At 33.4% G+C, this 14,699-nt stretch overlaps 1 protein-coding gene across 2 annotated transcripts in view; it reads right to left on the bottom strand.

Annotated features, from left to right (window-relative positions):
* LOC123552744 (adhesion G-protein coupled receptor G6-like) overlaps window positions 1-14,699 on the bottom strand; it is a 58,602-nt gene that overhangs the window by 30,078 nt on the left and 13,825 nt on the right. For both annotated transcript variants that reach the window (XM_053540708.1, XM_053540709.1), the window contains exons 9-12: window positions 11,005-11,194; window positions 10,566-10,684; window positions 5,491-5,549; window positions 1,110-1,267 (exon numbers count right to left, since the gene is read on the bottom strand). In XM_053540708.1, the coding sequence (XP_053396683.1) occupies window positions 1,110-1,267; window positions 5,491-5,549; window positions 10,566-10,684; window positions 11,005-11,194 (526 nt within the window). The remainder of the gene's footprint in view (window positions 1-1,109; window positions 1,268-5,490; window positions 5,550-10,565; window positions 10,685-11,004; window positions 11,195-14,699) is intronic.

The following is a 14,699-nucleotide window of genomic DNA, read 5'->3' as shown; positions in this document are numbered from 1 at the left end:
ATAAAACATTATGTTTTAATATCTGTCCAGGTGATCGATCTAGAACCATCATGACCCTTTTGATTTGTTTTATTATCTCGAGCTCTCGACATCTAATCTCGAGCGCTCGACATCTTATCTCGAATGCAAGACATCTTATACCGAGTGCACGACATGTTATTCCGGTGCAAGGCATTTATCTTGAGCGCCCGACATAATATCTAAAAATATATACGTGTCCTAAACATACCACCATAAAAAAAGGACATGTAACGCATTTTAACGTACAGAAATGGTTTGACTTTCTGCGATTATTCATGACTCGTGTTCATTAACATTTGAAAATTTGACTTAGTATTTCCAAAATCATATTTGTTGATTTTGAACAGATTTTACCAAAGTATATGTGAAGACATGATTTGCTATGTCAGGCATCTGCGATAAATATATAATAAAGGATGCCTGAAAATAAACATTTATAATTTAGCGTCTACTTCTACATTCTGACGGGCTTCTTTAATGACAATACGACACAAAGTGTCGCATTTCTGTGCCCATCTACTCTCCATGTCACATGAACAGAAAAGGACTCCATAGGATTTCGAAGTTAATACCTAAAATAGTGTTAATAATGTGCGACATTTGGCGTTGGAGTTGCGACATATTTCTTGCGATATTAAGCGTAAAAGGTGCGACATATAGCGGCAGATGATTTTGCGACATATAGCAGTAGTTGCGACATTTAGCGGTGTAGGGACATTTAACGGTGCCACACTGCTATATAGATATTTTACGTGTTAAGCTTGTTACAGTTATTTGGCGACTGGAAAATTCAGAATACACCCATAATATACACAGTTTTAAATGTATTATAGTTGCAGGCAACAGATACTTACTCCAAGTCGTCTAATCATAGGAGTTGCATTTATGATAGTTTGAACAAGTTAAGCGAAAATTCACTGCGTTAACGCAAGTAAATACCAGTGAAAAGGACGTTGTAATTTTAAATTTCAACTGATAGTTAATAATAAATTGAGTTAGGGAATAAGAAATTGTACTACCATATCCACTAGAAATATCGCAACACTGAAGAAAATGTTTTAAGTGACTGGATATGATTTTTTTCTTACCTGTATTACTTGTTTCGAAAACTTGGACAGTTTTAACTCGAACACCGTTAACAGTTCTGCGACTCAGTGCCGACGCTATGGCGTCCATTACATCCGCTTTTGTGTTATACCAGATTGTAGCACACAAGACTCGAAAGGCTATGGTCACATCCGGACTCCTTTAATTTCAAACAATTTAAAATGTTAAATAAAAAAATTAAAATGGCGTAGTCATATGTTATGCCTTTTTAATTAAGTAAATATGCCCATTACTTCTACATACGTGTTTTGTGTACACATTGTACTATTAAACTGCGGGCAAAAACATATGTAAAATATAAAAATGTCTGTAGCTGTTTCTACTATTTTACATTTGCTTCCGTATGCATCAGTATGTCAGTGATGATTTCAGTTTGTCTAGTTCAGTATCGGTGTATGAAAAGTTCTAATCTGCAAAACTAAACGCAATTTTCACAAGGACTCCCGTCTTGTGAAAAATAATATTGATATTATACTTATTCATACATGTACATAGTAAATATGGATGTATGTTCAACGCAACCATATGTATACATTATTGTGTTCAACTGTTTAAACTAAACATTTAGTGTATGAAATGTGTAGAGAGATAGCTATCAAAACAGATCCTGCCTTTGCGACCAGTGCAGACCCATGATCAGCCTGCACATCCACACCCATGCAGGCTGATAATGGTCTGTACTGTTCGCTATTCAGTCAGTACATTTTCAGCGAACACCCCGGTACTGCCCAAATTGAAAGATGGACCGTCCATTTAAGAAATTTAGCAGGGTATAGACCAAAGAAACACAATACAGCACATCATTTTTGTCCTAGGTCTTTAAACGTATTTAGGCTTTTCGATGTTGTCTCCTCAGCGTCATTTTGCTTTAGGTAATAATTATAAGAAAATGTATTTTGATCTTTTAAACGACAATTATCTTTATTTTATTAACACTAAGGTAACCGAATGTGAATTAAACAGTATCTGATTAATGGAAAATGATTACAAAACACTTTCACCAGACAAATCGAGGAGTGGAGTTTTATCGTAAAAATCTAACTGTGGGTATTAATTGACTGTTTCCATGGAAATGTTGAAGAGAACACTCACTAGAATAGAAACTGTTCTTTTTTAACTACGTCACTTATGTAATGATGTAAGTGCCTACGTTGCTTGTATCAGGAAACGTTGTAATTAAAACAATAAGCATCCTTCAAAGGTACTTTTTTACAGCTCATTTACACAGATTTTCGTGTAAACTGTATAAATGACATTGAGAAAAACAGAAGGAAAAGCGGAAATTAATATTTATAAGCATGTTAATTTTTCACTTTTATCAAAAAACGTCTCAGGCAATTAACTTATTTCAATAAATTAAAATGGTATTGAAATTTGAAGATTATTAAATGGTTTTAAAAAATTAAGGTTAGACATCTAGCCGAATTTGATAAACAACTACAGTAATGTAATGTAAAGATGATTTTGAATTGAAACGTAAAAATGACCTTGACTGGTAATGTAAAAATGATTTTGACTAGTAATGTAAAGATGAATAGAAATGTAAAGATGACTTTGAATAGTAATATAAAGATGACTTTGAACAGTAAGGTAAAGATGACTTTGACTAGTAATATACACATGACTTTGAATAGAAGTGTAAAGATGACTGTGAAAAGTAATATAAAGATGACTTTGAACAGTAATGTTAAGATGACTTTGAATATAATTCTAAAGATGATTTTGAATAGTAATGTAAAGATGACTATGAACAGAAATATAAAGATGACTCTGAATAGTAAAGATGACTTTGACTAGTAATATAAAGATAACTTTGAAAAGCAATATCAAGATGACGTTTGAGTTCCTGAATAAAACCATGTTGTTCTAACGATTTTATGTGAAGGAGAAGTACATTAATTTGTCTTTACAAATAAATCATGGTCATCTCACTATTTATTGAAAAATCTCACTATTTATTGAAAATATTTTTAGCGATGGAACATTTACACTGGAATCATTTTCTTTTTTATTGAATCGCTGAAAAAAATACAATAAAAGAGTCTAAAGCTGCATGGTTTTACTCATCGTAACAAGTGTTAACATTTATAAAGGTTCAATATTACTCTGCTACTTAAAAGCATGATAAGTACTTAGAAGAACAATCGTAAGTGATGACCCTATATAGTTCACCTGTTAAACTTGGTTTTGGAATCATCCTGATAAATATTCAGACCAATTTTCATGAAGATAGGGTCATAAATGTGACCTCTACAGTGTTAACAAGCTTTTCCTTTGATTTGAGTGGTGACCTAGTTTTAAATCTCACATAACCAAGTTTCAAACTTGGCCTAGGAATCATCAAGATAAATATTCAGACCAAGTTTCATGAAGATAGGGTCATAAGTGTGGCCTCAAGTATGTTAATGAGCTTTTCCTTTGATTTGAATGGATGACCTAGTTTTTGACCCCACATGACCAAGTTTTGAACTTGGACTAGAGATGTACAGGATATAATTGTGACTTTAGTTGTGTGTAAGTGTGGTTAAAATCGATTGTGAAATGTCACTTTTATCGTGTTCACAAGATAGAAATTAACACATTTTTGGCTCTTCCATTGGTCAATCAGGGGCCGTAACTACGGAACTAATGACTGGATCTGATGAAGTCTTCATGGAATCCAAGATCTATTGTTGTTACAGATATTTTGCAAGTTTATATCAAATCAAACCATAGATAAAGTCTCTATATGGCTGCAAAGGCCAAAATAGCAAACTCTGGAACCTATGATGGGATCAAGCAAGTTTTCGTAAGTAACCGATATATTATGTCAATACAAGTTGTGTGCAAGTTTGATTAAAATTGATTTCAAACTGTGGTGTCTATCGTGTTCACAAGAAATAGTAGCTGGACGACGGACGAAGGGCGATCACAAAAGAAGGGATATATTATTGATTAGAATGGAAGAAGAAAAAAAAACACTAATATTTAGCAAATCATTTCAGCGGCAGTAAATGTATGGAGTGACCCCGATGTCAAAAAGTCTTGCAATGTTTCAATGTATCTTGACATGAACACATTACATTTTTTTTTTGTATTTTATGATACCAAGTATAGCAATGGCCAATCATCTTCAAACGAATTTTAATGGAAAAAATGTCTGAGACATAAAGGCTGTCATTTGTAAATGGACTTATCACGTTATATAACAATAACTTTAATCAGATAATTGAGCCGCACCATGAGAAAACCAACATAGTGCATTTGCGATCAGCATAGATCCAGACCAGTCTGGTCAGGATCCATGCTGTTCGCTTTCAAAACCTATTGCAATTAGAGAAACCGTTAGCGAACAACATGGATCCTGACCAGACTGCGCGGATGCGCAGGCTGGTCTGGATCCATGCTGGTCGCAAATGCACAATGTTGGTTTTCTCATGGTGCGGCTCAATTATAAAAATAACACTCTGAGCGTTTCCAAGACCTTCTGCTATCCAATTTTGCTGTAAAAGGTGTCTAGTGTATTTCACCCCACGTTACGTGACATACATTTCAGCTCAAAACAAAAATGAGGTATCACTGATTTGAACTAGGAATAGTTGGCGGTTACATGCATTTACTGATATAGTTTAAGCGCATTTATTTTCTGCAATTCATAAAGCATTTAAAGAAATTCCAGAATTGGGCAGAAAGCTGTGTTATATTCTTTTCTCTCATTATTACCATTTATTTAAAAGTAAACTGAGCAACTTACAATGATAATAGTAATGATAATAATAGTAATGATAACAAGAGCTGTCCGTAAGACAGCACGCTCGACTTTTCTCAGTGCTTGACTCTGAATTAGAGCTTTGCCGGTAAAAACTTTAACAAAAAAAACTTAAGTTAAAACTTTAACAAAACAGTTAAAAGGGCCATAACTCTCTCAAACTTCAAACCAGAGTTATGGGGATTGTTTCTCCAGATGCAAATTTTAACAGCAGATAAGTGTTTTAAGTTTTAAGTCAAAAGATTTGATAGTAACACAGACATTTGACTTTATCAAAAATTTAACAAAAAAATCTAAGTTAAAAAGGGGCATAACTCTGGCAAAATTCAAATCTGGGTTATTGAGATTGTTTCTTCTGGTATAGACTTTGATAGTATATAACCAATTTAAGTTTCAAGTCAATAGCTTTGATAGTAACAGAGATATTTGACTTTATCAAAAACTTAAACCAACGGTGACGGTGATGCTGACGCCGTCGCCGGGGCGAGTATAAATGCTCTACTTTTTCTTCGAAAAGTCGCGCTAAAAAAAAGATGGTAATAATAATCAAAGGAAAATATGAAAGAGTACTCATCTAGAGCAGATGGATTTACAAAGCGTATAAAATTCTTTACCGTAAGTCGACAAAGTTCACTCTATACGCCGCTTTCTGGTTCCGTATATAGTTACTGACCTGAAAATTGGATTATTGAAACAGAATTAAAAATGATATACTATCATATTCTAGCATTTCGTCTGCGATGGTAAAATTCAACAACAACACGTGAATATTTTTAGCATTTCATCTGAGCATGTATAAATACGGCAAAGAATACTGGTACCATGTATCACTTTTCTAAGAAATTTTGGGTATCATACAGTGAATAGAAATTACATACATTTGTACCTCCATTTCTTTTTTCTCGCCATTTTCCAAAAAAAGGTACTTTAATGTGTCAGTTTTAATGCACCATTTCCGTAATAAGGTTTTCCTTGATGTGCTCCATAAATAAAACAATACAAAAGAACTCCAAGTGTGGTTATCAGAAGCTTTTTATTTTTCGGCGACGCCGTCTAAATTCGTTTTCGTTACCTATGCCACGTGACTTCAGTTTGCAAATCAAAGTACTTGATAACGCATTATAGATAATTTATCAAAATGGAAGATTTATGTAACACTCTGCCTGATTGGACGAGAGTGTCAATTTCTTTCACTCTGTTGATTGTGCTACGCTGGGTGAAATGTAGACAAAGTGTTTATCCTAAACGACGCTGTTCACAGTTTTAAAGCTAACTTTGGCTCAGTATATTTAGCAAGAATGTTGATATATCTCAAAATAATAAGTAAGTTTAATAAATATGATAAAAACCTGTTCAAATACCAACATATATCAAATTAAAGAAAGAGCTGAATACGGTCTGCGTATCACATGAATAAGGGTGTGATAAGAGTCTTTTATGTAGAGAAGTGCTTTTTAAAAGATTTTCCTTGTTACAATTGTCGTCTGTATATGAAAAGGTTTCTTGCTTTTTGACTTATTCAGATTGCATATTAAAATGAGTATTTGTTTGCTTTGATATATTTGTTATAAATTATTTAACTGATTTATTATATGTGAATATTTTTCTTTAGTATGGTATGCAAATATTGAACTCAGTTGAAATCTGTTTTATTATATACCGTATATGCTATGTAATGACTGAATCTCATTACTCTGAAATGAAGGTACGCTGCATAAGTTTATCTATGTGATATGACTACGGTCAAGCTTTGCTTATGAAACAGAAATATTGAAATAATTACAATTGTATGTTTTGCTTGACCTTCACATTTTTGTAGGTGTGACGTCATTGTCCAAAGATTCATGAATAGCGAATATGCATTTGTTAAAGCGGGATCAGTTGGCCTATTTTAGAAATAAATAAAAATAATAAATAAATAAATCCTTTAATTGATTTTTTCTCAAGTATTCTAATCAAACTTGATTTGTAGCATCTTTATTAGGCCCGCAGCCAACTTTGTTCAGCTGGGACATTTAACCCCTTTTAGGGGCTGCTAGAGCTAAAACTAGAAATGCCTTTATACAGCGTCTCATGAACAGCTTGGTGGATCTTTGTCATACTTGGTCTGGAGCATCATTATAAGGTCCTCTTCCAAATTTATTTATATAGGAACTTGGTCCCTATTATGGACCACATTAGCTAAAAATAGATATGCCTTTCTTCGCATTAACCACTAAAATGTAATGGATTTTTATCAAACTCGATGTGTAACAATATCGTAAGGTCTCCTGCTATTTTGTTACAAATGGGGATAGGGACCAATTTAGCTAAACATATAAACACGTTTAATGACCTCTTCTCATGAACCGCTTCATGAATCTTCATCAAACTACTGCTGTAATTCGTCTAAGGATAAACGAAACAAAACTGCAACCCTACGAAACCTTTGCGAAAAATTAAAAGATAACCATTTAAATTGTTAAAGTGCGATATTTAGTTTTGCAATTTGAAAAATGTTAGATGAAAGATGAATGTTAGATGAAAAATTCATAAACTTCTTTCCTTATTACAATTCGCCGACCATCATTTTTAATGATATTTCTTGTTCAAAATACATTTGATTTTTTTTTTTCAATTTATCACTAAACCCGATTTGATGGGGGCATTTTCCATTTCAAATTCCGGTCAATTTGTGAACATCAAAAAGTTTGGCTTCACTTATTGATAGGTTATTTAAAAAAAATAGAATATCTCAATTAATGCTTTGAATTCATTAATCAGAAATATGTTAAACTATGTACATTTTGCACTTAAATATCTTATCTAAAAAAATATAATATCCTGGTCAAATATAGTCTACTGACTATATATATGTATATTCAAAAACTATGTCCTATGATAACCTATAATATCTAATAATAAAAAAAAATCCTGGGTTGAAGCCATAACTGAATATCTGACTTTTTTTTTCAATTTTCTCTTTTTAACATTTCGTTCCCTCTCTGGTCATATTTATTATGTCAAAAATTAAAAGGTCATGCTGTAAATACTTTTTGTGATATTTACCTGGGCTGGTATTCATAAAGCTCCTAAGGGAAAATTTTCCCTAAGGCACTTACTTAAGGAAAAGTTTCAAAGCATTTTGTGGACAATCGTCGAGATAGTTTGAATGATTAACAATATTGTCACATACAGTCTGGCATAGTAATGAAGATTATCAATAAATTTTATAAAGTCTACACTTCTTTTGTGCTATGTTGTTCAAGAAATTTTACAAAGTTAAGGATTTTCCTAAGTTTTCTTCTTAGGAGCTTTATGAATACGGGCCCAGAACTCAAACCAGCTTATACGTATATTACAAAAGGATGAGGACTAGATATGAATAAAAAACAAAACTTAAAGACTATGTTTACTCCAAGGAGCCAATCACATTCGAGAACCAGCTTTTGTATATTTTTGTATATTCTCTTGATTAAAGGTACAAAAGACCAGTTACATAGCGTTAGGTCCCTATCATAAATGCATGCTTTATCTTTTTTACATTGATAGATATCGGAGTATTTCAACTATTTAAGACAAAAGGCATGTTTTAAAATTGTATGTAGTTTCTGAATTCAATAATTTTTAATCTATCTTCGTTGTGCAACCAATATTGGGAAAGACGAGAGGGGAGGGGAGGGGAGGGGAGAGTGAGGGTCAACTGTAATAGTTTTATCAAACTTTCATATAACTGAAAGTCCAACTAAATATTATTATCTTACATTTTTATCATACTTTATGCAAAGTATGTTTAAAATCACATTTATACTCGTGATGAAATAACTCATGGTTTTGAAACCTGGGTATGAAAACACCGCCGGTGAAAATCTATCTTGAATGTATGAAGCGCTGTCACACCTCAAAATGGTAGCAACGCATTTTGGTATTCACTTCCAAAATTCGGCCGAGTTTTGGTTGCGACAAAATGCGTTGCAAGGATACATACATATGATGTGTTAAGGATCGTGGAATGGAACGTATTTTGGTAGTTTCTTTTCTACATCAGGGACTGTGCTCATTTTTACATTACGCACAAAAGATAGAGATAAAAGGAGGGATTGTCTCCTATAAAAATGGTGGGGGAGGGGGTTCGGAGTTTCCCACCCGAGATATAGTTTTCGTATAAAAACAACCAAAATGTAGATTCCTGAGCGTGTGAAAGGGGCATCAAACGACACTTCCTATGCAATAACATTGTATTGTTTTGTCGGAAGGACAGACCATTGAGATTTTTTTTAAGCAAGAAAATGTTGAATTCTGTAAAACGAATTATAAATGTGGGAATGGTACGTGGGTCCTCCATCTAAATGCTTTTTTAAATGTCCCACATAAACATAAATGGTGAATTCTGTGCGTGTTTTAGGGGTCTTAGATAAATATTTCCGGCGAAAAAGATTTTTTCTCTTTAAATGTGAGGGTTTCGAGAGTACACCACAGACACCTTTGAATCACAAAGTAAAAGAATGGCAAAATGTGGGCGTGGGCTTACTCGAATAATTTTCCCAAAACTAAATTCTCGGTCGTTAGATTTAGATTTTTATTTTGGTGTATACATGAGAGTAGTATTTTAAAGTCCTCCCCGGATAACGCACGGAAATGGTGGGTTCAATGTGTTTAGATGTACAGTGTAGTATATTTCTATATATATAGTCAAACCTGTCTATAAAGACCACCCTTGGGAGAGCCAAAATGTGGTCTTTATTTGGAGGTGGTCTTTATTCACAGATTAAAATATACTGTTAATGTTAAAATGGGAAACAAAACATGTGGTCTTTAGAGACAGGTGGTCTCTGTGGAGAGGTGATCTTTAACACAGGTTTGACTGTATATGTATATCATTTACTCAGAAACAAAGCTTCCTCTGCAATAAGGTATACAATGTTACGTGTCTTATTATTTATCTACATATGTAAATGCGAAATTAAAATGATTTTCTCTAAATATTTATCGCAGATTTTGGCTTTTTTTCTTCATTTGTATACGACGTATTATGTGAACATTTGCGGAGGGTGGGCGGGCGGCTCCAAAAGTTGTTCGCTCTCTAACTTGAGCAGTTCTTATCCAATGTTCACCACATTTCCGTTTTGCGTAGGATGAGTACATATCCAATGCATTTTGCTACCACATTTTTGTAAATTACCAAATTGCATTGAGTGAACACATTTTAGTAGTGACTACCACAACTCGGCCGAACTTTGGTAGTGACTACCAAAATGCGTTGCTACCATTTTGAGGTGCAATGGGCACAAATAAGTATATATCATCGTATGTTTAAACTTTGAAAAGTACGTTTACCGAAATCTGATTAATCTATTTAAGTTTTATATTTATCGCAAAAAAATAAATAACTAAAATTTTACAATAAAAAAAGTTATGACCTATCTGGTAATTTTACATAAAGCCATATAAGATATCATAGTGCTTTCGATACAAGCCAACCATTTTATATATAAATACATTCAAATGAGCCACACCATGAGAAAACCAGTCTGGTAAGGATCCGTGCTGTTCGCTTTCAAAGCCTATTGCAATTAGAGAAACCGTTAGTGAACAGCAAGGATCCTGACCAGACTTCGCGGATGCGTAGGCTGGTCTGGATCCATGTTGGTCGCAAAGCCACTATGTTGGTATTCTCATGGCGCGGCTCAATTCAATGTAATTCAAGTACCTCATTTTCCAAATTCCTTGTGAAACTTTTGTAAGCTGCCGAATTCGTGTCTCGCAGTTGTGACGTCATCACCTGATTTAACGTAACCAATAACGTCACGTAAAACTGCCTCGTGGTATCTGATAAAGAAAATAAATGAAATATTATTATACATTCATGCGAGTGGTTAAGGATGGCGACTTCGGGTCACTTGCCTCCAGACTCTGTGCATTCGAAATTTTGGTCGGGATTACGTGAGTCATCCATCCATCTGGCTTTTATGGAAGGTCGTTGGATCTGACCCAGGTGCCCGCTCGTGCACAGAATAATGTAATAAGGGCCGCCAGGGGTCTACATTTACAACGTCGCCATATTAATAGGAACTATAATAATTATTGTGTCATCAAACGTTGATGATGAACTGTAATAAATTAAAAGAGTTTTTAAAATAAAATCTTACTGGTCTCGTCACGTGAGTTTGAGAGTTTGTCAGGATTACAGAAATAACACGTGGTTCCGGTTCCGGTACCGTTCAAGCATGTTTCTCGGTTACGCTGTTCTTGATATAGGCATGAGGTATAGTCAATACAGCCTCCAGACACACTCAGATGACCCGGATAGTAGTAGTGCATCTGGTTGTAGCACACCGACTGAAACAGTAAGTAAGTACGTTAGTAAGTAAGTACTCGAGCATGTACGTACACGAGTAAATAGGTAGGTAGATCTACCGTACAAAATTTTAGGTAAGTAGGTAGGATAGTCGGGTAGGTAAGTAACACTTTCAAGTCCGTGTTTAAGGAAGTACGAGCGCTCTTTTAAGGGTATCCTCCATTCTGAAAAATGTTTCTTCAAATATTTCTTTCTAGCAAATTTTATACCAAAACTTAATGCTAAATAATTACTATATGGCTAATTACGTACCATTTAACGATTCTACGAAAATGCGAAAATGTTTTTGTTCACCCTTATTTTTGGCTGGCATTTGCCTAAAATTCATTGGTCAGTAATGTAAACAAAACAAAGAAGAGATATTTGTTTTCAAAATTAAACCTTTACTGCACCGACAGTATTTCATCATACATTTTGGCATGAAACCAATGCCATCAATGTTAACACGGTGTCATATCATTCACGGGAAATGTACTCTAATCTAGTACAAATACTATTGCTAAACTTCTTGATCTATATTTTCTTCTCTTCCTTTTGGTATAGCTTTGATAATTTTGTATACACTATAATTTTATAATTAAATTCTGCGGGAAAAGCAACTGATAATGTTTTACTTAACATATGAGTCGAGGACCGCATTTGAAATGCTACTTTCATGGGTTATCCTTGGTATAAAATCAGCAGGGAATATTTACGTAACAGAATCAAACTTGAAATAACTTTTATATAAATTTTGTTTATTATTATTAAACCATTGTCAATTTTTATCACTTTTATTAAAACTATCTATTCGTGGTTTTTATTTATGTTATGTAATACTATTTAAATGTAAGTCACATGTCAGTTTTAGGAAAGTTTATCTTACAAGCCTATCTTACGTAATGCAACAGAGCTACTTGTATTTTTAAATTCTATACACAGTCTTATACCAGAATAAAATGTATATGAAATCTATCTATCTCTAACCTATACCAGAGCAAAAGCATTACTTCTGTCGGAGAACATCAGGTGTAGCGTTTATAAAAGAAATCCTGTAGCAAATCAGGTAAAAGGAGGTTTTCGTAGCTAGATTGTTTTTGTTTTTTTTTCATTTTTGGCATAAATTTTTCAAAAATGAGCTAGAAATGCCATTTTCCCTGGGACTTTTCGACCAAAAATGTTAATTTTTCTTCATAATGTCCGAACATTTTCAAATTTAATAAACCTGGCTTACCTAAACGAATTCTAGATGTAAAGTTTACCTTTCAAGAATATGAAATATTAGTAATGATAGAACCGACTGAAATATCATTCTGCTTTGTGCTTTTTCTATTTGAAGCTCAGACATGGATTGCACTTGTGAAGATCATAAAAGTCTGGTGTTCCAACAAGAAATTAAATTGCACATTATATTCTCATGGCAATACCTGATTTGCTGTTTACTGAGTGGCAACCTTGATCGAATTTCCTTATTCTGCACAATAATTGCATTTAAACCTAATTCTTCTTCCTAAATAACTTTGTCATTTGCAGAATGTTAATTTAAGTACCTGTCGACCATTGTCTGAAGCCATTTACTTAGAACAGCCTGTAGTGCTTTATGCGTACAAGGAAATGCCTTTTATAATTGTTTTAACATCGTGGGGATTATATTCGTTAGATGATTAATAGTATTGATATTGAAGTAATAAAGTCATTTTAGTCGCATACTTCTGTTAAACTTTACATAAGGCTGTAAATTTTATGTTAAAAACAGATGCAATAGCTGTCCAAATTGAGGTAATGCATGATTAAATATGGGTAGAAAACCACCAATTTTAATACTGCAAATGAACTTTTACATTTAGAGCCAAAAAGAAAGATAATAAAAAACAATGTCCACTATGTTAATCAGCGTTCAGACTTTTGTCAAATATATATGCGAATACAATAACCGGAAATAGAATTTACCAAAAAATCAGTACGATTTGTGTTAATAATGAGAAATGTGACAGCCACACTATTGAAGGCATCATGAGCTTTTTAACCACTCAGTGACATATACTTCTTTGTCTTGATTATTTTTGTAAATGTTATTTAGTAGCGAGTGAAAATGTTCCTGAACTCGTTAAAACAGGTCAACCGTGTTGTTGTACTTTTAAAATAAACCGGCCCGGTTAATAGGTTAGTTAGGGCTACGATATGTATAATATAATAACTGTACTTTGCCATCGAAATATTTCTATAAAATGCTTCTTCCCCATGCTTCTTCCCCTTCCGTTTGGATCCGTCAATGTTTACAAACACGTTTGTTTATTTTGGACTGTACTGTAATTGGATATTTTGATTTTTGTGAGATTTTTTTTAGTAAACACTTACCTAAAATGGACACCGTTTGCTCCTTTTCTATCTAATGGAAATGTGTTAGTTAATGTGAGCTTCAAAGTTAGATTTTGGCTAATTGTCTATCATAACAATGTTACAAGTATCCGTTATTTGTGTGATGTCAGTATTTGTACATACAAGCAGTTTAATTTGTTCTGTTGAGGTAATAACCTGGATAACATGAAACTTTTCCAATGGCTAGATAACAAATTAATATGACTGTGACATTGTACAGAAAACTGTCTACATAAGCAAGTGAATGTGGCTGGCAGAAATATGCTGCCATAAGTCACAAAGGGATTCGGATTCAGTATTATTATTAAGATATGTAGATTTTAAATCATCTTGGTCCGTATATCTATTACATAGACTGATAGTACTGAATAGATCAATAGAGCAGGGAAAGAATTCATATCCCTTGAGAAGCGAAAGTATAGGGATGCAAAACACTTCTAGCACCAAGTTATACAACTTTATGTTTCTACGCGTTAATTGTATGACAGTCATTATTTTAATTATTTCAGTATATCTTTGTATTTTTATGTTCTTATTAATTTTCATATAAAACGTAGTTCTTAATAGCCAGCCGGAACTAATGTTGCATCATGTTTTTATTTACCTTGTTCAACAGCATGTTTCCATTTTTATTATGTCTCTCTTAACTGTGCATTTCAAACTGAACTACACTACACAATTTAATATGTAAATTTAAAAGCTTTAAGATTTAATAATTTAGGCATGCAGTTTATATGAACAATTCTTAGAGGGATACATTTGTTACATATGAAGGCTCATTTTGTTACTAGGCGGTCTGGGTTGGAAGTTGAATAATTTGTACCCAAATAAACTACACAACCTCTAGGATGGTTCATATATGAGGGCTGAGCTCATTAGAAGCAACATTTTCGACCGCGTCTTGGCTGTTAACTATGCATTATTTGATCAAAAGAAAAAGGCCAATGTAAATTCTAAACAGATGGTTTAAACCTTTTTATGAGCAGAAATGTTCAGTTCTGGTAATTTAGGGAAAAGTTCTTTAGGGCAAAGTTCTGGTAATTTAGGGAAAAGTTCTGGTAATTTAGGGAAAAGTTCCGGTAATTTAGGGAATTTCAATTTTTAAGTAGACTTATTTGCAAATAAATC

Source organism: Mercenaria mercenaria, chromosome 4 (genome assembly GCF_021730395.1).
Source record: "Mercenaria mercenaria strain notata chromosome 4, MADL_Memer_1, whole genome shotgun sequence".
Taxonomy (NCBI): domain Eukaryota; kingdom Metazoa; phylum Mollusca; class Bivalvia; order Venerida; family Veneridae; genus Mercenaria; species Mercenaria mercenaria.
Note: the sequence above shows the minus strand (reverse complement) of the source record. Positions and strands in the feature narration are given on the sequence as shown.